This window comes from Hemiscyllium ocellatum, chromosome 8 (assembly GCF_020745735.1).
Source record: "Hemiscyllium ocellatum isolate sHemOce1 chromosome 8, sHemOce1.pat.X.cur, whole genome shotgun sequence".
NCBI classification, from domain to species: domain Eukaryota; kingdom Metazoa; phylum Chordata; class Chondrichthyes; order Orectolobiformes; family Hemiscylliidae; genus Hemiscyllium; species Hemiscyllium ocellatum.
The window spans coordinates 55,438,242-55,464,562 of record NC_083408.1 but is presented as its reverse complement, the minus strand read 5'-3'; the positions used below and the strand labels follow the sequence as shown (position 1 = coordinate 55,464,562).

Genomic DNA, 26,321 nt, shown 5'->3' with positions numbered 1-26,321 from the left:
TTATGGTCCCTCTTCTTAATTGTACACTACACTGACTTTTTCTTTGAAAAGGTTACTACATTTAAAGATAATTCTGTTTCATTTTGAATCTTATAATGTAAGTTTCAAAATGAAGAACTAATTTTGAGTAGGATTTTCAATTCAAATTTCACGTACTCAACTGACTTTTAGTAAAAACCAAAAGAACTGCAGATGCTGTAAATCACAAACAAAGACAGGAATTTCTGGAAACGTGCAGCAAGTCTGGCAGCATCTGTGAAGAGAAATCAGAGTTAATGTTTCGGGTCTAGTGACCCTTCCTCAGAAGAACTGCAGCATAAAACAAATACCAATATTTTAATTTGATATATTTAATCTCCATTTTTTATTACTTTGTTATATTCACAATCGGTTTGCATTATTGAATATTCTGCATTGATTTTGTGTACAGTTCATGGCAGAAATGTTACAACTGGAAAATTGAATTACTTACCTGTGACAGACCCAAATATATGGAGACAGTTTCAGAGATGTATAAAAATTTTCCTTCTTGATTTAATGCAAATACAAATCCATCCAGAGACTGTGAAGAAACAAACAAAACATGGAACAATAGTTTGTCATTCTGCTAGTGGCTCCTTTTGTAGAAAGAACTGTATTTCAAATTAACTGTATAAGGTTGTACAGGGTAACATTACAACACAGGATTAGCATTTATTAGTACATTAAAGTATATTAAAATATGTTTCTTTCCTGTTGAAGGAAAAGAGCAGAGATATCATTAAACTAAAAAAAACCTTTCTTCCAACTTCTTTAGTTACTATACAAGCAATGCAGGTTTTATTTTCAGATCGACATGAACAAAATTATTTTAAGTACTACAAAAATATTAGTACTTATTCATTTAAACATACAGAGCATTTTTTTTACCAACTGAATAATGTTTATTAAGCATAATACTTTAGTAGCAAGGGCAAGATTATATTCCTACGTTCCACAAATATTTCATCTCCTTGAGTGACATAGAATTAACATCATGTTCTACTAGGAACTGAATCTCTAAGAGAGAAGCAAAAGATATTACTGTTCATAGGTCTTTGTAACTATCTCTGAAAGAAATCCCAAAATCTGGTATTTCAGTCATAGGACAATGGAAATGATCTGGATAATGACCAGAATAAATAAACAATATTTTTAAAGTAATTATATAATCTCTTACAAACCATATAATAACCGTACAATAGATCAATCAAAATAGATCAAACATCATTGCAACAATTGCTTATGCAAATAATTTTGTGTTGGCATTTCAGTCAAGTAGTTGGAGGTTTCTTCTACAAGTAAACTGAGCAGAGCAGAATAGATTCTGAGAGATGGTGAAACTCCTTTACTTTGTTTTTACAGTATAGAATTTGTAGCCTTTGAGAGTCCGCTTCAATACAGCAATTCTTTATATCTCCTATTAACTATGTCAGGCTGAGTGGTTATCACTGCTGTCTCAAAATATCAGGGACCCGGGTTTGATTCCATCCTTGGGGGACTGTCTGTGGAGTTTGCATTTCTCCCTGTCTCTGTGTGGGTTTCCTCTGGGTGCCCCCATTTCCTCTCTTAGTCTAGGTTTAGGGGAGAGGGGAAAGATATAAAAGAGACCTAAGGAACAACTTTTTCACACAGAGGATGGTACGTGTATGGAATAAGCTGAAGTGGTGGAGGCTGGTACAATTGCAACATTTAAGAGGCATTTGGGTGGGTATATGAATAGGAAGGGTTTAGAGGGATATGGGCTGGGTGCTGGTAGGTGGGACTAGATTGGGTTGGGATATCTGGTCGGCATGGACGGGTTGGACCCAAGGGTCTGTTTCTATGCTGTACATCTCGATGACTCTATGACTCTATTTAAATACTGAGTAGCTTTAGCATTTAGAATCACGGAGTCATAGAGATACACAGCACAGAAACAGACTCTTCAGTCTAACTCGTCCATGCCAACCAGATATCCCAACCTAATCTATGCCAGCAACCGGCCATATTCCTCCTAACCCTTCCTATTCATATACCCATCCAAATGCCTTTTAAATGTTGTAATTCTCCCAGCCTCCTCCACTTCCTCTGGCAGCTCATTCCACACATGCACCACTCTCTGCGTGAAAATGTTGCCCCTTAGGTCTCTTTTATAACTTTCCCCTCTCACCCTAAACCTATGCCCTCTAGTTCTGGACTCCCACACCCCAGCGAAAAGACTTTGTCTATTTATCCTATCCATGCCCTTCATAATTTTACAAACCTCCATAAGGTCACCCCTCAGCCTCCAACACTCCAGGGAAAACAGCCCCAGCCTACTTAACATCTCACTATAGCTCATATCCTCCAACCGGGCAACATGCTTATAAATCTTTTCTGAATCCTTTATTGGTCAGAGTATTGAGTACAGGAGTTGGGAGGTCATGTTGCAGATGTACAAGACACTGGTTAGACCACTGTTGGAATATTGCATGCAATTCTGGTCTTCTTCCTATCGGAAGGATGTTGTGAAACTTGGAAGAGTTCAGAAAAGATTTACAAGGATGTTGCCAGGTTTGGAGTATTTGAGCAATAGGGAGAGGCTGAACAGGCTGAGGCTATTTTCCCTGGAGCGTCGAAGGCTGAGGGGTGACCTTATAGAGGTTTATAAAATTATGAGGGGCATGGATAGGGTAAATAGGCAAAGTCTTTTCTCTGGGGTCGGGAGTCCAGAACTAGAGGGCATAGGTTTAGGGTGAGAGGGGAAAGATATAAAAGAGACCTAAGGGGCAACTGTTTCACGCAAAGGGTGGTACGTGTATGGAATGAGCTGCCAGAGGATGTGGTGGAGGCTGGTACAATTGCAACATTTAAGAGACATTTGGATGGGTATATGAATAGGAAAGGTTTGGAGGGATATGGGCCTGGTGCTGGCAGGTGGGACTAGATTGGGTTGGGATATCTGGTCAGCATGGACGGGTTGGACTGAAGGGTCTGTTTCCATGCTGTACATCTTTATGACTCTAAGCTCGTGAGACATGATTTCCCATGCGCAAAGGCATGTTGACTATCCCTAATCAGGCATTGCCTTCCTAAATACATGTAAATCTTGTCACTCAGGATTCCCTCCAACAAGTTGCCCACCACTGACATCAAACTCACCAGTCTATGGTTCCCTGGCTTGTCCTTGCCAATATTCTTAAATAGTGGTACCACGTTAGCCAACCTCCAGTCCTTGGCACCTCATCTGTGACTATCGATGATACAAATATCTCAGCAAGGGGCCCAGCAACCACTTCCCTAGCTTCCCATGGAGTTCTAGGGTACACCTGATCAGGTCCTGGGGATTTATACGTTTCAAGACATCCAGCACTTCGCCCTCTGAAATATGGACATTTTTCAAGATGTCACCAACTATGTTCCCACATTCTATATCTTCCATGTCTTTCTCCACAGTGAACACTGATGTAAAATACTCATTTAGTATCTCCCCAATCTCCTGCGGCCCCACACAACAGCCGTCTTGCTGATCTCTGAGCGGCCCTATTCTCTCCCTAGTTATCCTTTTGTCCTTAATGTATTTGTAAAAACTCTTTGAATTGTCCTTAACCCTATTTGCCAAAGTTATCTCATGTCACTTTTTGCCCTCCTGATTTCCTTCTTAAGTGTACTCCTACTGCCTTTATACTCTTCTAAGGATTCAGTCCATTTATACTGTCTATACCTGACATATGCTTCCTTCTTTTTCTTAACCAAACCCTCAATTTCTCTAGTCATCCAGCATTCCCTATACCTACCAGCCTTTCCTTTCACCCTAACTGGAATATACTGTCTCTGAAATCTTGTTAATTTCTTAGTACACGTAAAATCCTACAATAACCAATTTCACTACTCATAATTTTGTAGTTATATAAAAATAATTGTGAATGGTCATTATCAATGATATTTTGATCAATGCAGTTTTTTTAAAAGGTTGTTAGATCAAATGCACTGTTGAAAAGATATCAGAGTATTTGGGAAGCTATTTTACAAAAACATTTCAGTAATGGTGGACATTTATATACCTATATTTTCTGTTTCTATTTCATATTTCTAACTTTCACAGTACTTTGTTGTGGATACATGTAATTATAACATTACCAACATCGGTACAAATTCAACACAATGTGTAACTTGTTTACATAAATTTAAATTAAATATTATGCAACCAAATAACTAGAAGTTCACAATGTTGCATTAAAATGAAATATCAGATTCATTCATATTTATGAGACTGTACTAGGCATGTTGTGCAAGTGTTTTATTTCTGAATGATTCTGTTAAATATTCTTACACTCAACGTGGGAAGTACTAGGAATTTTGGTGTTTACTTCAAAGAGCCTGGTGTGGAAATTATTCTGATACCACTTTAATTTAGATTACTGAGAATACAGGACAGGTTGATGAACTTGAACGATGAATTGAGAGGTTAATCCCTCCAATCATCTCACTTTCTCAATTTCTTACTACAGTTTCAGCAGGGCCATCATCACATTCTAATCTGTCACCACATTTTAATTCATTTTTCTGAATTTCACTGACATTACGATAAAAAGCCACACAAAGACTTTCCCTGTCACCGAAATCCCATGCAGTTTCTGTTTCTCACAGATTTTCTGAATATCTTCAGACAGGAGATTTTAGACTGAGGTGAGTTGGATTTATTACAGCAGAGAATCAGAACATTATTTACCAATGCTCTTGTCTGATTGAATGTGCATTGAAGTAATGAGAGCAATCTTTATGCAATGCACATAGGGTAATGAATTAGCATTTTAATTGGTGGAACATGAACCAGACATGTTGGGTGGAATTTTCCCCTCTCTGCCGTGCCATGGGCAATGGCAAGAAAGGTGGTACAAAATGCAAGAATGAGTTTTTAGCACAATTTTCCCCTTAAATGTTAAATGGAGATTTCAGAATCTCACTGCAGAGTGATGACTACCTATTTCTATGTATTTACATTTCATTAGTAGCTCAAATTGCCTTATTTATATGTCACTTTCAATTTCCCAGTCCTCCTCCGAAAAACTAGGTGGTGTAAAAATTTATCATGAAAATCATTGTGGATATCTTGTGGCAGCAGCTTACTGAATATTTGTCCTGGACATCTTCTGACTGTGTCTACAGCACTATGTCCTTCTAAACTTCATGTTGCCATCCTCTTCAACCTTTTGTATATGCTAATTGGCAGCAGCAAACCATGGCCTCAACGTACCATCATGACTACTCATGAACCAATGCATACACCAACTCTTTTGCACTTCACTTTGGAGCTCAAGGACATCTGGGACATGCATGCTTCTGCCAGTTTGCTTTGCGCACAGGATACATGAAATGGCTTTTAGCTTGCTATCTGCATTTAATGCTTGGTTTCTAGCACACAGAGTCTTTCAGAATTCAGTTCCTGGCTGTTTTGTATTGCTTTTTAGTATGGAAACATAGGAACTGGGAATAGGAGGCGGCCATTTGGCCATTCGAGCCTGCTGCACATCCAATATGATCGTGGTTGATCTTCTATCTCAATATCATATTCCTGCTTTCTCTGTATACCTCTTGCTGTATTTAAAATCCAAAAATGTGACTTTCTCCTTCTTGGATATAGCCAGTGAGTTGGTCTCTACAGCCCTTTGTATTAGAGAATTCCATAGGTTCATTATCCTTTCAGTGAAAAAAATGTTGATTCATCTCAGTTCTAAGCAGCCAACCTCATATCCTGAGACAGTGAGCGCTGTTCTAAATTTCCCAACAAGGGAAAACATCCCTTCCATCTAATCCAGTCCCATTAGAATTTAATACATTTCAATCAGGCCCCTCTCATCCTTTTAAATTCTTGTAAATTCAGCCCAGTCAAATCAATCTCTCATGTGACCGTTCCCCCATCCCCAGAACCTCTGCAATTATGTTTTTCTTTAGATGGGGAGACCAAAACCGATTGCAGTACACCACGTGTGGTCTTACCAAGGCCACGCAAAACCCCTTTTTATTTATTTATTTGTGGGACATAGGTGACACTGGCTACCCAGCATTTATTGCCCATCCCTCCCTGCCCTTGACAAGGTGGTGGTGAGCTGCCTTCTTGAACCACTCCACCGTTGCAGAGAATTTGCCCCGATACCCATTTATTCCAGTTTTGTTAGAACTCCTTGATCTCACACTCAGTCAAAATCAGCCTTGACATCAAAGGCTGTCACTCTCACCTCATCTCTGCAGTTCAGCTCTTTTTGCCCCTGTTTGAAACGAGGCTGTAATGAGGTCAGGAACTTAGTGGCCTTGACAAAACCCAAACTAGGCATTATTTAGGTTATTGCTGAGCAGATTATTGCTGAGCAGGTGCTGCCGGATAGCACTGTTGATGTCACTTGCCATCACTTTACTGATGACCCAGAGCAGACTGGATAGGATGTACAGGACATTCAGGGCAAATTTACCACATTGTCTGTTGTGACTGTATAGTAAGATCTTGGCTAGGGATGTGGCAAGTTCTGGAGTACGAGTCTTCAGCACAACTGCTGGAATGTTGTCACGCCCAAAGCTTTTACAGTATCCAGTGTCTGCAACTGTTTATTGACATCATATGCAGTGAATTGAATTGGCTGAAGGCTGGTAATGCTGGGGACTACGGGAGGAGGCTGAGATAAATCATCGAGTCATCCACTGGCACTTCTGGCTGAAGATTGTTGTGAATGTTTTAGTCTTGCTGATCTCTTCAATCTTTGAGGGTGGGGAATATTTGTGCAGCCTCCCCCTCCAATGAGTTGTTTAATTGTCCACCATCATTCATGATGGCTGTGACAGGACTGCAAAGTTTCGATCTAATCTGTTGGTTGTGGGTTCGCTTAGCTCTATTCACTTGCTGCTTGGCATACAAATAGTCCTGTTTGGTTGCTTCATCAGCTTGATGCCTCATTTTTAGGTATGCTCTATATTGCTCCTGGCATGCCCTCCTGCACTTTTCAATTGAACCAGGGTTGATCCCTGGATGGACGGTAATGGTTGAGTGGAGGATTTGCCATGCCATGAGATTGCTGATTGTGAAGTAGTGTTCTGCTGCTATTGATGGCCCACAGTACCCTCGTGAATGTCCAATCTGGAGTTGTTCAATCGTTTCGGTCTATCTTAGTTAGTACAGTGATAGTGCCACACAATACTAGTGGAGGCTATTCTCAACGTAAATGCGGGACTTAGTCTCTGCAAAAATTGTGTGGTGGTCACTCTTACTGATACTATTATGGATGGATCTGCAGTTGGCAGATTGGTAAGGATGACGTCAAGTATGTTTTTTGTTCTTATTGTTTCACTCACCATTTGCTGCAGACTCAATCTAGCAGCTTTGTCCTTTAGGATCTGATCAGCTCAATCAGTAGCGTTGTTGCCAAGTATTGAAAGACATTGGGATTCCCTCACCCAGAGTACATTTTGTGCCTCCTGTGCTTCCTCATTGGTCAAAATGTAAGAGTACCTATTCATTAGCCAAGGGAGGATGGTACGTGGTAATCAGCAGGAGGTTTCCTTGCCCATTAGATGTCATGGAGTCTGCAGTCAATGACCATCAATACATCTTTGCCTGGGCGACATGGTGGCACAGTGGTTAGCACTGCTGCCTCACAGTGCCAGAGACCCGGGTTCAATTCCTACCTCAGGCAACTGTCTGCGTGGAGTTTGCACATTCTCCCTGTGTCTGTGTGGGTTTCCTCCAGGTGCTCCGGTTTCCTCCCAGAGTCCAAAAATGTGCAGGTTAGATGAACTGGCCATGTTAAATTGCCCATAGTGTTAAGTGAAGGGGTAAATGTCGGGGAATGGGTCTGGGTGTGTTGCTCTTCAGAGGGTTGGTGTTGGGCCGAAGGGCCTGTTTCCACACTGTATGTAATCTAATCTATTTGTGGGGCTACTTCTTTTCAGAATCTGGGACATAGAATATCAGGCTCTGGTGATTTGCCAGCCTTTAACTGCATTAATTTTCCTTGCACTTTTTTTTTACCAGTATGAATTTCCTTCAATTCTTCCTTCTCACAAGATGCTTGGTCTCCCAACATTTCTGGGATGTTATTTGAGCACTCTTTTTTGAAGATAGAATCAGAGTATGAGAGAGATACAGGGAGCTTGTCATGACGGATAGCACTGAACAATCAAGGAAATGGACAGGTTGATGCAATATCCACATCACAATTGCTGCATCTGCCAGCAGCTTATGTAACAAACAGTGCACGTCCTTGAAGCAAACAGCCATGTATGTAGTAAAAGGAGATCAGTCTTCAGTAGGATGAAGGTGGACTGCAGTCGTAAGTAGATGCTGTCAATCAGGCCAAGGGCTCATCCGATTCCACTCCAGGTGCTTGGCCATGGTCAGTCAGATGTTAGACTATGAGAGTCCAGTAATCCATGTCCTTACAGTTACAATACTAAAAGGAGGTTAGAGGAGTGTTTGGGAGACATCTGTATAGGAGGGAAAGGCCAATTTATCCTACAATGAGACAAATGGAAGGGCTGTGCATCATGGAAGAGCATAGAGATTAGTTTGTAATAATGCAGGAGCATGAGAGTAAGGTGCTGAGGTGTCCCTAGTAAGTGAGTAGGAATTGCAAAGGGCAGAAAGAGTCTGAAGTTTTGAATGATGCAATGCCAAGTCCTTGCATGTCCATTATGATAATGGCAGATCACAACCTCAGGTATCCACACATATGTTACACTTTTAACTGCAATGTGTTTCATGAAAAAAGAACATACAGCCAAATACCTGGGGCTGAGAATATAAATTATGTGCATTGTAACTCAGTCTGTCTGGAAGACCTGGATAGATTATCCTCAGTTTGAGGCAGAACATGGAATCTCATACCTGACAGTAGTTCTTGGTAGAGAAAGATACCCTCAGTTTATTACTAGCTCTCAAACACTTTGAGATTTATGTTCAAATTATGTAGAGAGACAACAGTGTACACGACCAAAACCCATTAACTTTTGTGAAGAAGCTTAAACTCAGAATGCCAGATTATTCTATTGGAGTTTGTTTCCTCAAACGTATCATCGAAAAATTATACTCACTACCTGGAAATAAAACATAAATACAGATCCCTGTCCAGAATATATTTGCTGAGAACTGAATTGATAATACTAACTACCAGGAGAATGTACGTTGGTGCACGAGTGTGTTTTTTGGTATAGATAGTTAATTCTTTTTTAATTTTTGTATGAACAGAGAATTATTTGATTTCATTCTTCATTGGGGGCAACTGAAATGACAACAAATCACAGTGCAGGATCACTAATGGATATACTAAACCTTTAATTACAATGTGTGTTTTTTTTTTAAAAAGAGGGCATATAGACAAAAATGACAGAATTCAGTCTGTCTAGAAGGCCTGTATGGCTTATATTTAGGTAAAAAATGAGGTCTGCAGATGCTGGAGATCACAGCTGAAAATGTGTTGCTGGTTAAAGCACAGCAGGTTAGGCAGCATCCCTATTCCTTGGATGCTGCCTAACCTGCTGTGCTTTAACCAGCAACACATTTTCAGCTGGCTTATATTTAGCCTAGTGGAAGACTCTTGAATCTAACACCTGATGAATCTCAAGGAAGCTTCAAATAGCAGGACTTGAAAAGAAATACATGCACTGTAAATTGAATTGTAAACCCTTGTGAATTATCTTAGACAATGAACATGATGGTAGAAAAGAAAAAATTGGGTGAAATACATGTTTGTTTGCGTTTTCCCCTTTCAAGAACACACAAGAACAGAGGTTAAATGTCACTTGAATTCTGGTCATTGTGTGTTAGTGACCTTTGTGCTACTTTGTGGACCAATGAACTGTGAGGAGATAGTTTGAGGGAAGTCATTAAAACACGGCCAGTACAAAGAAATACACACTCTCACTTTGAATGCTGTGAGCCAATCAACATTGAAAGGAAACAAGACTTTGGAGCATAAGCTAACCTGCAAAGTCAAGAATTTCAAAATCAACTGCTCAACTATCAACGTCGATGACACCAGTATCACCAAATGTAATAATAAAAATGCAACATAATAAGTGTAATAAATGTCTAACTCATAGAACTTGGAGACTAGTCTGAATTTATTTTTTAATTTTTATCTTTGGACTCATCTGTTCTTTCTAATCTGTATGTCTGCATTGTGTTATTATTTATTCTCATGTCAAGTAACTAATAAATTTTCTCTTTAAATAACTTCAAATCTTTTAAATTACTCTCCAAAAACATGGTTAAAATGGCTCTTTTTAGAACATTAATTCATTTAGTCTTAGAGAGGGGTATCCATAACAGTAGGGATCCTCTTTAAATCAATCTTGTTGCAACCAAATGAAGGAGCAAATGATTAAAGAAAAGGAATTAGTTCATCTCATCCATAAGCTTAACAATCGGAGGACTCCTGTCTTGAACAGATTGATAAGCTTTGCTCAGGAACTGGTCATAACAATATGATGCATGTAATAGTGAGAGTTACAGTCCATAAGCCTTGCTGAGAAACTTGGACTGTGGCAGGGTTTGAGTGAGAGTAGCCCTGGAAGTCTGGGTTAGCAAAGAGAAGACGGTGCAACTCAACTTTGCAGAGCGCAGAGGTAACATTATTTCCTCAGTGCTGGAGATCCCACTTCACTCAGACACAGAACTGAATCAGGTTATAATTGGGTCCAGGCTTGCTGTGTTTGGTGATGTGGCTTCCTGCAAATGTCAGCAAGAAAAAAGGATTGCCGTCCTCTCCACTTCCCCATCCACCAATCCTTGTAGTCATCAAGAAGGGAACAAGTTTTTATTTCTGAATGAGCCATGTCCTCAGTGATAGTGGCTTATCTCCTCAGAGCATGAACTCTGAAGTGGTGCACAGCCATGCTTGAAATATATGGTATAAACTCAAAAGATGTTGCAATGGTGAGCCCCTCTGCCTTCCCTTCAGCACAATTACATGAGAAGAGCACTTAAGGGGACAGTTGCATTATGAATGAGCTGAACAGTAGACATTTGCACAAGAAAAAATGATCTAACCATGAGGGACCAGGTGCCATGAATTTCACTTCACAAAATACATGTGGAAAAGTTATATTTCTGTCCTTAGGGGAGCTTGCTTTGTACAATAGTTACTTATTGATTTGTAAGTATGCTTGTGCTTTTGTTACTTAACAGCAAATTAGGGATTTGCTGGAAATGTAAACAGCTTTTGGAACAAAACAGATTGGAGAATTAGCACCAACACTGTTGGAGATTTTTACATAAAGGGTCACCTCATGAAAAAAATGACAAGCAGCTCACGTGACAATATGAAAATAAAGTACCTTCTGTGCTTGTCAGAATGCTAATTAAACTAAATACAATATAAATAACTTCTATTTAAACAAATCCTCAAACCATATGTTGCATAAATAGGACCTTTTGAAAGCGTGGATCGTCCATTGCACAGAACTTTATTGTCACCTGTGACTTTGACACCCATGTCACCAAGTTAATTAATTCATGGAATAAACTAAGCAGGAGAATAATTTTAGGTTTTATTTATATCAATGGGATTGCCAACTGACTTTGGGTGAAGATGTTGTGACTGGAAACCCATGATCAAATCGGTGGGTTAGAATCTTTAATCTCAGTTCAAAAAGTACTAATTAGTTTTGAATCCCTAATTTTGCAACTCCTACCTGCACAGCAGGTGAAATGTGCAGAATGAACTCTCAACAGTATTGAAAGGAACATATGGAAATTGGAAATGACCAAGATAGATGGGAAAGCAAAGCAGGACCCCAGATTGAATAATGGACAACTGGAGTCAGTGTTGACTGCAGTCAGGAAGAGCAGGGACATCCTTGAACAACAGAAGGAAGAATCCATTAGCTCTCAAAAAGGTGTAACTGGAAATAAATGATGAGATGAACAGTAGGAGTATCGCACTCAAATCTTAGATACAAGTAGAAAGTGATTTAATGGCCGAACTAGATCCAGAAAGTATGTGCCTTACGTCAACTGCATCCTGCTCTTTCACAACCAACAGCATCCCCCTCAACTCTCTGACTTACTGTCCTTGATCACATCATTCCTCATATTAACTTGACATTCAACAGCACACAGCCTTCACTTGCTATTTTATTTACTGATCCTAACCCTTTCCATATGTTGCATGTTTTTCACAGACAGCTCACAAATGCACTGAAATGCATTGTATGATCAAGTGAAAGTCTAATCTTCACTCACAGGTTTCTTTTCTTCATCTTTTATAAAAGAGAATGCAAAGGGGAAAGGAGAAAAAAACAACAGTAATGGTCCTACTCTCCATTGAGAGGAGGACACTATGGAGATAGGTTCTGCATCTATTGCCATATCTTTCAGAGGTTGGACCGAAGGGTCTGTTTCCGTGCTGTTCATCTCTATGACTCTATGGAGAAACAAGGAGATCCCACATAGCTAGTAACAGAAATACAAATATCTCTGCAACACATATGCTCACTTCAGTCCATTAATGATAGAACTAGGATTCCTAGTCAAACTAAGGTTCTTCTGTCTTACATTTCCACAGAAGTACTGTGGAATAAGTAATAATGGAATAACTTGTAATAATATTAATGAGTACAGCCTGAATGGCTTACTCCTGCTCTTAATTCCAGTTCGAGGTCAGAGACATTCACACAGGATCTTGGAAAGTAGGGATATTGCCCACTGGAAGCATAAACTTCCTCGGCAACTCCCACGTGGGTCAGTGCATTGGTACTTCTACAAGGTCACTGTCAGGGACGAGACATATGACCAATATCTGCTGGCCAGAAGATTTGTATCATTAATAAATGAATACATCTTGTGGTATAATACTCTAGCTTGTTGTAGAGGTGGTTGAAGTGTCAAATGTCCTCATACCTGTGGAAATCAAATCATAAACCTGCTTAATAGCTATCATCACAAGTAGTTTTGATTATTGTTGGCTCTGGCGAACAATTTCCAAGCAGAACTCAGATATTGATTATTGTCCAGTAGTGCCCTGGAAGGAGCTGATGTTCTAAAAAGTGTGTTCTGTCACTTTTAGAGCCCTTAGTAATACATGGCCAAGAGAAGCAGCAAAGCTGCAAATATCTGCCATTGAAAACCTTCCTCCATTTCACCTGACCTGCACATCTTTGGACTGAGAGAGAAAACTGGAGCACTGGGGAGAACCCACACAGGTCGAATGTGCAAACTCCACACAGGCAGTCACCCAAGTCTGGAATCGAACCCTGGTCCCTGGTGCTGTGAGGCAGCAGCGCTAACCACTGTGCTGCCTTTAATATCTTTAATAATAACTTTTCCAATCTAAAGTGACCAACCCTGAATCTGAGTTTTGTTCCAATATAATTTCCTCCATTTGTCAAGGGTAGGGTAGGTACTTGAAATTATGTAATGAGCCCAAATCATCTTTAATATTAAAAGGCAGTCCATGTTCAAATTCAACAATGTCTGGACAGTATCGAAGCTTAGACTGAGAAGTGACAAGTAACATTTGCACCACAGAAATGCCAGGCAATGACCAGCTGCAATAAGAGACAATCTAACCACTGTCCCTTGTCATTCAATGGTGTTACCATCACTTAATCCCCGACTTTGGGTCACCATAGACTTGAATCTCAACTAGACTCACCATTTAAAACAGTGGTTACAACAGAAAGTCCAAAGTTACGAATACAATCATGACGCCACGCTGTGGAAAGTGTGCAGGAGATGTGCACAGTAAAGTCACTGAGGTTGCAGGCGATGCTACCTTTGCCACATTGTTTACTGATAATTGCATAAATGGCTGGTTTCATTGATTCCCAACAGTGTGGAAGCAGGCCATTCAGCTCAGCGGCATGGTGGCTCAGTGGTTAGCACTGCTGCCTCGCAGCACCAGGGTCCCAGGTTCGATTCCAGCCTTGGGCGACTGTGTGGAGTTTGCACATTCTCCCCCTGGCTTCCTCCAGGTGAATTGGCCATGCTAAATTAGTCAGAAGGAAATGGGTCTGGGTGGGTTACTCTTCGGAGGGTCAGTGTGGGCCTGTTGGGCCAAAGGGCCTATTTCCACACTGTAAGGAATTTAATCGAGTCCACACTGACTCTCTGAAGAGCATCCCACCCAGAGCCACCCCCTGTTCCTGAAACCCTGCCTGCTCCATGGCTATCCCACCTGACCTGCACTTTATAGTCAACTTAGCTTGGCCAATCGACCTAACCTGCACATCTCTGGACTGTGGGAGGAAACTGGAGCACCCAGCGGAAACCCACACAAACAAGGGGAGAATGTGCATACTCCACTCCAAGGCTGGAATTAGACTCAGGTCTCTGGAACTGTAAGGCAGCAGTGCTAACCACTGAACCAACATGCCTCCCCCGGCTAGTTTCCCTGGCTACTTGGATAAGCAGTGCTATTGGATGCTGTGGTTCCTGCATCGGATTGTAGGCATTAGGTATAAAACACATTTTCTTTAAAGTTCCAAAATCTTAATCTATAATGGGGGTTCTCAGTTGTGCTTAACCTAATGAGGTATAAATACCATTTATGAACAATATAGAATTCCCAGGAATTCCTATGCAATTAAGAACCTATGTTTCTCACAGAATATCAGTAATTGTTACTTTTAATTATGGATGTTTAATTGACCAAACTTTTTAAAGTACATGATACTGCTTCAAAGATAAATTCAGCTGCTGAGTTCAGACATTTTGCTTATTTCTCTAAAGCTGCCAACAAAGTGTTAAATTGCATCTAGTGTAACTAAAATGACAGTAGCTTAATTCAGTCCCTTCAAACCTCTCCTTGGATTAAAAGTTGTGACCTACATATCAATGGCATAAAACAATATAGATATGTTTTCACTTCTTACACTTTTCCAGCAACAGTAAAAACTCACAATAATGCTGGTTACTTAGAAGCCCTGTGAACAGAGATCTGTTTCAGATGGTCAGTGTATCAACAAATGTGGAGCAGCTGCACCTAACAGTTATTTAGCATTTTTCTAATACCTTTTATTTTGCTATGACTGCCATATAACTTACTTTTGAGACAATGGGGAACATTTCTCCAACACTTTTCTTTTACTTTGCACAGTTTGACAAAAATCTGCATTTTCCCGCCCTTCTTTTCCTTCTTAGGCTCACAATACAGTTCTTCAGTCAGATGCCGATTTGTTCTTTGATGCCCATCCATGAGATGGATCATGTGACAAACCCAGCACACAGAATTTCACCACATCCCATTTATATTCATTGATAGAAGCATGTTTAAAAATACAAGTAATGCAATGGTTTACTGTCAATATGTCTGTCTGTATTGGCTTACAATAACTTGAGCTGAGTCTTGCAGACATGTCTCACTAATAGAAAGAGAACAAATGTTTTTGTTTTAGAACTAGCCAAGGCCAAGTTGTAAGATGTTAATTTACTACCATAAAAATTAACACAATCATTACACTTTGTTAAATTGTCCATAATGTTCAGGGATGTGTAGGTTAGGTCCATTAGTCATGGGAAATGTATGTAGAGAAATGGGTTTGACGGGATACTCTTCGGAAGATCGGTGTGGACTTATTGAGCCAAATGGCCTATTTCCACACTGTAGGGATTCTATGATAACAGTGCACTTGAATAAGTTCAATGTAATCAGACAGAACCAGCATGATTTTGTCAAAGGGAAAGTGTGAAACAGTCCATTATAGCAGAAAGGACAAAAGAAGCATATTATCTGAATGGTGAGAAGTTGCAGAGCTTGGAGATGCAAGTATCTGGCTGTCCGAGTGCATAAATCACAGCTACAACAAGTAATCATGAAAGCTAATAGAATTGAAATGGGAATTGAATGCAAGACTAGGGAAGTTATGCTTCAGTTATACAGGGATTCGTTAGCTCTCACCTGGAGTACTGAGTACAGTATTGGTCACCATACTTGTAGAAAGTTGTCCATGAGTTGGAAGCAGTTCACAGAAGATCTACCAGACTAAAATCTGTAATAAGTAGATTGTCTTATTAGCAGAGTCTTGACAGGCTAGGCCTGTTTCTCTGGAGTTTAGAAGTGTCAGCAATGACTTAATTGAAACATAAGATCCTGAAGGGTCTTGATTGGGTAGATGTTGAAAGGATGTTTTCTCTTGTGGGAGCATCTAAAATTGGAGTTCATAGTTTAAAAATAAAAGGCTGTTAATTTATAATGGAGATGCAAAACCATTTTTTTCTGAAGTTTAAAATCCGTGGGAGTCTCTTCTTCAAAAAACAGTAGATCCACAATCTTTAAATACTTTAAAGCACAACTTGAAAAGATTCTTGTTTACCGAGAGAATGAAAGATTATCAGAGATATGGAGAGATGTAGGGTGGCCTACACTTGCTCCTTGTTCATATGACATTCTGCGAGCATCAGATTAGTTAAAGTATATTATATAACACACTTACTGGTTTAGCACAACAATTCTCTTTGAATAGGCAGGAAGATAGTATTCTAACTGTTTAAGAATAAACATATTGCACATTTACTCCAAGTGTAATGATTATTCCCACTCAAAATCAATTCCATTGATATCACTTGTACATAAAATATAAATTTCATTTTAATTAATTCATAATTTGGAGCAAACTCCAGTGGAAGGACTACCTTGGATTTTATGTTGAATTGTTATTGACAATTATACTATGAAAATGCTTTGAAACTTAAATTTGGTCACAGTATTTTTCTTTCCATAAAAAGTATTTGCAATTAAAGTTATAAAAATACAATCACAATTGGAAAATTTGATCAGCTCTTCCAGTTACAATGATTTTCATTATCCCCATCACCAACTCGTCCATTCCTCAATTTGTCAAACTCTACTTCTGGGAATAGATTCTGGATTATTATCTGCCATAAACCCATTACCTCCCAGAGCTATTTTGATTATACATCCTCCTCTTCCACTTCCTTTAATGGCTCAATTCTCCTCCTAATTCCACAGGCTTGCATGTTATCCATTCTGACAATCTTTCCTTCAATATTTGCACTTCCAACACACAATCACATTTTTTCCTCAACTGAGAATTCCTTTTCACTATAGTCTCAGGTTTCATTTCCTCACCACAGCTCCCACCCCCTTCATACTGAAACCACAGTAAGGTTTATCATGTCATAGAGTCATAGAGATGTACAGCACAGAAACAGACCCTTCAATTCAACTTGTCCATGCCGACCAGATATCTTAAATTAATCTAGTCCCATTTGTCAGCACTTGGCCCGTATCCCTTCAAACCCTTCACATTCCTATACCTATCCAGATGCTTTTTAAATGCTGTAATTGTTCCAGCTTCCACCACTTCCTCTGGCAGCTCTTTCCATACCTGCACCACCCTTTGCATGAAAAAGCTGCCCCTTAGGTCCCTTTTAAATCTTTCCCCTTTCACCCTACACCTATGCCCTCTTGTTCTGGACTCCCTCAACCCAGGGACAAGACCTTGTCAATTTACACAAGACTAGGTTATAGTCCAACAGGTCTACCTGGAAACACCAGCTGCCTGAGCACTGCCTCATCTTTCATATACCAGCCTTCACATTCAAATGGATCTCCCTCTACCACTTCTGTAACCTCAAAAATATCTTGCCCTCCTTTTTCACATTTAGAGGGTTCCACCACCATTCATCCTCAAACATCCTCAATACCTCTTATTTCTACAATACAATCCATGGAAGTGCAGGAGACATATTTCTTGCCCTTTGCTTTATCCCTTATAATGATGTTAGATTCTCATCATTCCTTAAAGTGTTGACCTGTAATTCTCTCCTCAATCCCATTCATCTGTGATCAGCGTAGCATCTCATTTTTTGATTGGTCACATTACAAACTTCCAAACTAAACATAAAAGAGTATAAATTCTCACATCATAATCACCATTTCCATTTTTTAGACTGCAGTTGTTAGCAATGATTTTGCAATTGGCATTTCGACATTTTCTAAGCATATCTTTTGTTCCTGTACATATGTCATTTGCTATCTTTTGTACCATGTTCCTTAATACAGAATTATCACTCGCATACTGGATTGGAAAGCAAGCAAGTTAGGATCAAGTTACTAAAAAGTCTCATATTAATTTCCTTAGTAGACAAACTGATGCATTGCTCCATTAGTTATGGACTCATCTTCAGTCTAACATATCGTTGCTGCGAGTCCTCATGACTGCTGGTCATGTGATATCATCCAGGTCTACTGCTAATTAAGAAGTAATTGGAAGCTCTTAAAGCTTTAATACATCATCCTTTTTTAAATCCCAAGATAAAATTACATGCAGCGTGAGAATGTATATAGGTTAAATCATTTCAAAACTATTAGCACAGAATAAAATAATTGCAAAAATTGTAAGTTTAAGAATCTAAGAATCTGCATCTCATATCAGTGGTTTGATAATCCTTGCAGATCCTGTGATGGTATAACCTTCAGGAGATGTAGACATTACACTTCGATGTTCTTAACTTGAATATGCAAAGGTGTCTATGTGTTGTTAGAGTGTTGGTTATTGTCATGATGGTCTTCCACACCTCCATTCTCTGAGCATAACTTTGTGGATGAGCTATGCACAGTTGGGGTCCTGTGCAATTCCATGATTTGGCTTCTGTTTCTCCTCCTTTAGGTTCACTGCAGAGTTTGGATACTTCTGCAGGCAATAATGCCCCATATGCAGAATATCTGACTGTTCTGTGTGAAAGTTACGCAGCTCTGCACATGCATGTTGATCATGTATCATATTCAGTCAGTCCTTTATTTGAGAGGTTTGTATTGCAGTTATGAGAATATGGGCAGGTGGGCAGCTTTTTGGCAAACAGACCATTGATTTGGGAAATGTGGGGAGGCAGTCACATAATTCAAGCTCCATTTGGTATATATGCCATTGAAAGGTCTGCCTGTATATCCCTGCTCATTGTCAGATGTTATCTCTTCAAATGACCAAACAGGATGAATATAGCACTTACTGGCCCAGACATTTTGTTCAGAATTCGAAACCCTATTTCCAACCTCAATGAGACAAAACAAAATACACATTTATACAAATACAAAAAAGATACATTTAGACCACATTGACTCTGAAAACTTTTGGAAGAAGCATCCTGTTCTGAAACAGGGATACCTGACCAGAAATCCTTTTAGCCAGTAGAGAAGATGAATATTATTGAAACCAGGCCCCCTTCTGCAACAATGAAAGTGACATATTTTGTAATTTAAATGCCCAATAGCACTGCCAGCCACTTTGATAACACCTTCAAAAAGGTAAGAATGCATGTTCAGGGGTGGAGGACAGGAGCATGAGGGAGAAGGAGGTTAGGATGGAAGATTGGTGAGGGGCTAGGGTGACAGGTGAGTGAGAGTTTCGGGGTAGCAGATGGGGGAGCAGGAGCAGGGTGCCAATGGGTGAAGTAAGTGGATGAATGTGAATGTTTAGGGTAGGTTGAGGGGTGAGTCAGGTGGCTACGTTGGCCTGGGAACAAAGGGAAGAGTCAAGTTGGGTCACTGTGATAATGCTGGGCAGGTTGTCAGGTTAGTATTGGATTGGATTCCGGGGATGTTAGGTCAGGTCTCTGTGGGTAGGTGGGAATGGGTCCATTTAGAGACAGTGCAGAAGTTCCAGTGGTAACTCAAGTTGATTGGGTTCTCTCCTCAGAAAGGGATTTGGTTTAGTTGCATGTGGCTGTTGGACTAAATCAGTATCCAAGGGCTAAGGCAAATGAGTCAACTGGGAAGGGGGTATCAAGTCTGTTTGAGGTTGTTTTTAGCTTCATTTGGGTGGGAGAGGGGTTTGACTTGGGTCCTGAGAGAGGGGTATTGGGTGGAACTTAGGAGGAGTAGCAGATCAATTCTGGATGTGAGGTGGTAGTGTCTGGCTTGGTCCCGATGCTGGTCGGAGAAGCAGTCTCAGGTCTGCACTGGGGCTTTGCAGAGACTATTTGCATGGAGTCCTGAGGAGTAGATGTCAGTCTGGGCTAGCAAACGTCCATCACTGCCTTCCTTTTTTCAGAAAAGCACACTGATCACAACGTTGTATTCTTGTGTTACGTCCCTTATCATAGAATTAGCATCTCATACTGAAGTAACTAAGCTTAATTTTACCTGAAAATCTCAAACAGGTATAATTAACACACAAACTGCTGCAGTTATAGAACAATGTACATTGTTACGCTGAAAGTTCCAAATGGTTCTTCAAGGTCTGAGCAAAATGAATGTATGAAAACACATGAATTTCAATATGTAGCTAATTTATTGGGTTAAAATACTTAACACAATTATTGAAGACCATGGCATATTTTTTCAGCTCCTGGGAAGTACTGGACAACAAAGGGCACCCTGCAGCACACATCAAACGCAGAATTTGTTCAGTTGAGGAGGAACGTTATGGGCACTTAGAAGTACTTAGGGATGTCTTCATAAGGGGGTTGAGATGCTCAACTCATTGACCACCAGTTCCAACGTGCCACAGCGAGGAACCGTAATGACTTCCTGTGGAGACAGACACGTGTTGCAACCACAGGGTACCCTTTGTTGTCCAGTACATCCCAGCAGCTGAAAAAATACAACATGGACTTCGTAGCCAGTCTGACCATTGTGGCACAGACAGCCTCACAGGGAAGCTCACACCTTCAATACATTATCTGGGCCGACCTGACACCAATTGTTAAAGTTCACTTGAGAATGTAACTATTTAAAAAAAAGTTTAGTGATTTACATATGAAAGAACTGAAATCAACACGTTCATTCTAAAAAATGAGAGACTTAACAAACAATCCAGGTCTTTTTCAAGATATAATTTCAATTACATCACACTGTAAACTTTTGCGATAAGTTCTGTGTCATATAATCTTATTCTCCACAACCATCTGATGAAAGAGCAGCGCTCCGAAAGCTAGTGCTTCCAAATAAACCTATTGGACTATAACCTGCTGTTGTGTGATTTTTAACTTTGTACACCCCAGTCCAACACCAACATCTCCAAATCATCACATGATTATTTGTTAGTTTATACTATGTATATTAAAGCTAAATGGCTAGGTTAAGCTACTGATATATATTAAACAAGTGAGTTTCACACTGGCTTTTGCTCATTGGGGACTTTGGTGACGACGGTCCTAGGAACTTTCAAATTTCACAGCACCAGTCTCACAAACTCCAGTATGATAGTAAAAGTCCAATGAGTGGGGCAAACCCTCACATTCGTACTATTCTGAATCCACTGTTACATGCTGTATCACCATTTTGCAGTACTTTCAGTACTTTTCCAGACATTCCATTGTGCAGAAAACATTTGAAAAATATTTCCAGTGGCTCTGTGTTAACTGCACAGCAGTCTGTTCCCAGGCCCAGCCAAGATCACTGTAGTGATTTTACACTCGGTCTGTTTTCGTGATGAAGGGTTTAAGTCCGAAACGTCAATTCCCCTGCTCCTCAGATGCTGCCTGAACTGCTGTGCTTTTCCAGCACTACATTCTTGACTCTGTTTTTCATGTTGTTTTCCACTTTGCTTCATTTGCTCATTGTCATGTCCAATTAACTCTTATCAATTAACTCTTAACAAACTGGGTTGGAGATATCACTTTTAAGTCCAACATTCCAATCCTTAGTCTAGCATGCTGCTGCTTGGAGTCTACATGGTCATGTGGTGTCCTCCTGGTCCTTGGCTCATTGGTATTCTCAAATCTAAAAGCAGTCATGCAACATTTAATACCCCTTTCCATTTAACACCATGGGGGGGGGGGAGGAGGTAGTTAGAGATGCATCTGGTAAAAATGGTAAATTTCACTAGGCCTCATGGTGTGAATCCTTCCAAAATACTCAACACAGCTCAGACTTAACAACAGCAATTATTCCTTATGCAATTTCCTGCCTCATTACAAACTCTTTTGATCTTATCTTCCTTTCCCTGTCTCTGTATTTACTACAAACTACTTACTTTTTACAGTTTTCAAGAATGACCATCAATCTAGAATCTTTAACTTTCACAGATGCTGCATGACTTGCTGAGTATTCACTGCATTTTTCTTTTTATTTAATAATGTTGAATTGATTTGATGTCCCAATTAACTCATGAAGCTGAACTGAAATTAACTGCTATGAAAAAAATGCAGATAAAATTAATAATCCTTTATTGGGTATGTATCTTTTCACAACTGTGTCAAAGTTGACAATTTAAACAGAAACATGCAAAATTGCAAAGTAATACTCATGTATATTTAATTAAAATCATGTATATGTTTTGTTTGACATGAAATGAAAGAGACTTTAAAGTAAATCGTGAACTGTTAATGACAGTGACAGTACCATTTTTTAAAAGGTTAAATCATAGGGGTAATACAAATGACACTAATTCAGGAAATCATTGATTAAAAGGGGAAGATTCCCCTCTACAAATTCACTTCTCTCAGTTTTTGGCAAGGATTACAACAGAGTGGCACAGAAGTTCCAGAAAATGACACAGTGACATAAATAATGCTTTTGGGCTCTTGCTCCAAAGTTTCCTGGGGTTTTTGTGCGACAATAATGGTATACGCTATTCAAGAAAATGTGTCTAAATGAGCAATCACAAAATCAGCATTTGTAATATCTTAGATAAAGTAACAATGATATCATTCTGGAAAGCAAAGAATTTATACATGCAAGAGAAAACTCTAACCTGTGTGTAATTAAAATGTCTGCTTGCAATAAAATACTTGCAATAAAATACACAAAATTAAGAACACCTGTAGACTCCTTCCTCTGGGATTACATGAAAGAGATTCAATCAGGCAAATACTGATGTCAGAATGAACTTTAAAACAACAAAGTTTACTGCTAAGAAACAGATTCAAGGTTTGACATGTGGTTTCAGTGTTTTGATAATTTGTTGCTCGGTTGTTCTCATTTTTACTTTTTTTAAACTGAACTAATACACTGCCCAATGGATCATACAGTGTTACTAGACATCCAACAATCCTGGTCTATTCAACCTCTCCCAATAGCTCAAATCCTCCAACCCTGGATACATCCTTCTAAGTCTTTTCTGAACCCTTTCAACATCTTTCCGACAGGAAGGAAACTGGAACTGCATGCAATATTCCAAAAGTGGCTGAACCAGAGTCCTGTGCCGCCGCAACATAACCTCCCAACTCCTGTACTCAATACTCTGACCAATAAAAGAAAGCAGACCAAACGCCTTCTTCACTATCCTATCAACTGCGACTCTACTTTCAAGGAGCTATGAACCTGCACTCCAAGGTCTCGTTTTTCATCAACACACCCCAGGACCTTACCATGCTGTGTATAAGTCCTGTTAAGATTTGCTTTCCCAAAATGCAGCACCTCACATTTATCTAAATTAAACTCCAACTGCCATTTCTCAGCCCAATGGCCCATCTGATCAAGATCCTGCTGTAATCTGAGGTAAGCTTCTTGGCTGTCCATACACCTCCAATTTTGGTGTCATTTGCAAACTTACTAATTATACCTCTTATGCTCACATTCAAATCATTTATATAAATGATGAAAAGCAGTGGACCCAGCACTGATCCTTGTGGCACTCCATTGTCACAGGTGTTCAGTCTGAAAAACAACCCTCCACCACTACCCTCTGTCTTCTACCTTTGAGCCAGTTCTGTAACCAAATGGCTAGTTCTTCCTGTATTTCATGAGATCTAACCTTGCTAATCAGTCTCCCATGGGGAATCTTGTCAAACGCCTGAAGTCCATACAGATCACATCTACAGCTCTGCCCTCATCAATCCTTTGTTACTTCTTCAAAAAACTCAGTCAAGTTTGTGAGACATGATTTCCCACTCATAAAGCCATGTTGACTATTCCTAATCAGTCCTTGCCTTTCCAAATACATGTATATCCTGTCTCTCAGGATTCCTTCCAACACCTTGCCCACCACCGAGGTCAGGCTCACTGGTCCATAATTCTCTGGCTTGTCCTTACCACCTTCCTTAAACAGTGGCACCACGTTAACGAACCTCCAGTCTTCCGACACCTCACCTGTGACTATTGATGATACAAATATCTCAGCAAGAGGCCCAGCAATCACTTCTCTAGCTCCCACAGAGTTCTAGGATCCACCTGATCAGGTCCTGACTTAAAAATGTACACCTTGCTTTCGGTGTCCCTGAGTCAGATTCCTGGAATTTCCTCCCAAACAGCATTGTGACGTTGTCTACACCGATGGACTGCACCCGTTCAAAAAGGCAGCTCACTACCACCTTCTCAAGGGCAATTAGGGATGGGCAATAAATGCTGAAACCGTCATTTTCTGGAGAGTTGTGATAGGGTGAATGTGGAAAGAATTTCTTTTCTTGTGGGACAACCTAGAACTAAAGATTATTGCTTAAAACTAAGGGGTTGCACAATTAAAAAGAGATGAGGCAATTTTCTTTCCACAGAAGGTTGTGAGGCTTTGGGCCTTTCCTCTTGAACTGGTGGTGGAAGAAGTGCATTTGAACATTTTTAGGACAGAGGTGGATAGCTTCTTGATAAGCAAGCGGGTGAAAGGTTATGAGGTATAGGCAGGAAAGTAGACTTGGGATTTAATTGGATCAGTTATTATCTTATTTAATAGTGGAGCAGGTTTAAGAGGCCAGTTAACCTGCTCCTGCTTCTTTTTTATGTGTTCATGGATTCACATATACATGGAAAATTGTGAATTGTGCCATATGTAAATAGAATAAACATGGAAAACATTGTGACTCCCTCTACTTCCTCCACTGTGACAGCCCAAACCATCCCTTGGCTCTAATTAGATGTCATGCAGTGTGATGCTTCAGAAACCAAATACTCATGGACCTGTCTTTCTACAGTTATTTTTATTTCTGTAAATGATTTACACAATCGGAAGGGAGTAAAAATGAATATTTTTTAAAATGCAGGTTTTGCAATTCATATAAATAGTATCTCCCTCAGCAGGAAGACAAATGCCAGAACGATAAACATTTGCTTTAACAGCGGCAAAAAATATGTTCCAATCTGAGCCTTATGTTTGCTGTTTCCTTCAATGCATTCCTCATTTGAGCCATCGGACCATGATTTTCCACCACCCGTCCATTTCAGGATATTTAATCCAACTCAAACACTCCCAAATCAAAGTTTACTTACTTTGGATGTAGTACTTTACTCAAAAGGCAAGCCAAAACATTTAATTGTTTTTCCAATTATCAGTCTTTACATTATTTGGTTTTTAATTCATAAACCAAGGGCAGAAGCACAAGGAAGGCATTGTGGCTCCACAGTTGTCCTGCATGAATTAGAATTCCAACATGGAACTTATAAAACAATCAGACGTCCTGAAGGAAAACTAGGTGTTTCTACCAGTTGCAGCAAGAAATGATTGCAAACAAGAACAATATAGTAAGATGGCACTGCTGCCTCACAGCGCTAGGGCCAGGGTTCAATTTTAGCCTTGGGCAACTGTCTGTGTAGAGCTTGCACATTCTCCCCATGAATTTCCACCAGTGCTCCGGTTTCCTCTGACAGTCCAAACTTGTGCAAGTTAGGTGGACTGGCCAAGCTAAATTACCCATAGTGTTCAAGGATGTGGAGGTTAGGTGTATTAGCCATGGAAAATACAGGGTACAGGGATAGAGTAGTAGGATGGATCTAGGTTGGTGTGGACTTATCAAGCCGAATGGCCTGTTTCCACATGAAGGAATTCAATTAAAAAATTGTAATATTCACCTGCCCAAACAGAACGGCTTTAGGTTGATTGATAAATTTTGTTTTTAAATTTCAAATCCAATATCAGCCTGTCTCAAACCCAACAATTTTCTAATACAGGGATGGTGGTGATGGTGCAGTGATGTACTCTCACAAAGTGGATTGAAATAATAGCTTTTAAGGAAGGAACGCAAGAAATAGGAGTGGGGTAGGCCATTCAGTACCTCAAGCCTACTTCTACATGCCTTTTTCACCTCCGAAAGCTCTCTTCATCTTCAATAGAATGCATCTTTGTTGAGCATTTTGAATAATTTCTTTAAATGATTTCTTCCACAGGTTATTTATTGCTATATCTTTTAGCTTAACAGGCCCAATTGCAATAGTCTTAATCATTGATAACTGACTTTGTTTAAGTTTAAAATTGTTGCTTTGGGCTCAGAATATGTTATCTTGAAAATGAATATGATATTCAATTGTGCTATGATCACTTTTTCCAAGAGGATATTTTATTATAAGCTTACTAATTATTTCTCCCTCAATACATAATACTAGATTTAAAAGAATTTTCTCCTGGTTGGTTGTACAACATTCAAGGGAGTAATTATGGAAGTATTATACAAAATTATCTTCTAGACTACTACTTTAATTTGCAAACAATAGTGAATGCAGCTTGAAAGTAGTTTGACTGTG

At 39.7% G+C, this 26,321-nt stretch overlaps 1 protein-coding gene across 1 annotated transcript in view; it reads right to left on the bottom strand.

The window, feature by feature from the left end:
• The window catches only part of LOC132818253 (neuronal PAS domain-containing protein 3), a 1,297,641-nt gene that overhangs the window by 432,319 nt on the left and 839,001 nt on the right, over nt 1-26,321 (bottom strand). Inside the window, exon 5 of the mRNA XM_060829049.1 lies at nt 473-562. Within this exon, the coding sequence (XP_060685032.1) occupies nt 473-562 (90 nt within the window). The remainder of the gene's footprint in view (nt 1-472; nt 563-26,321) is intronic.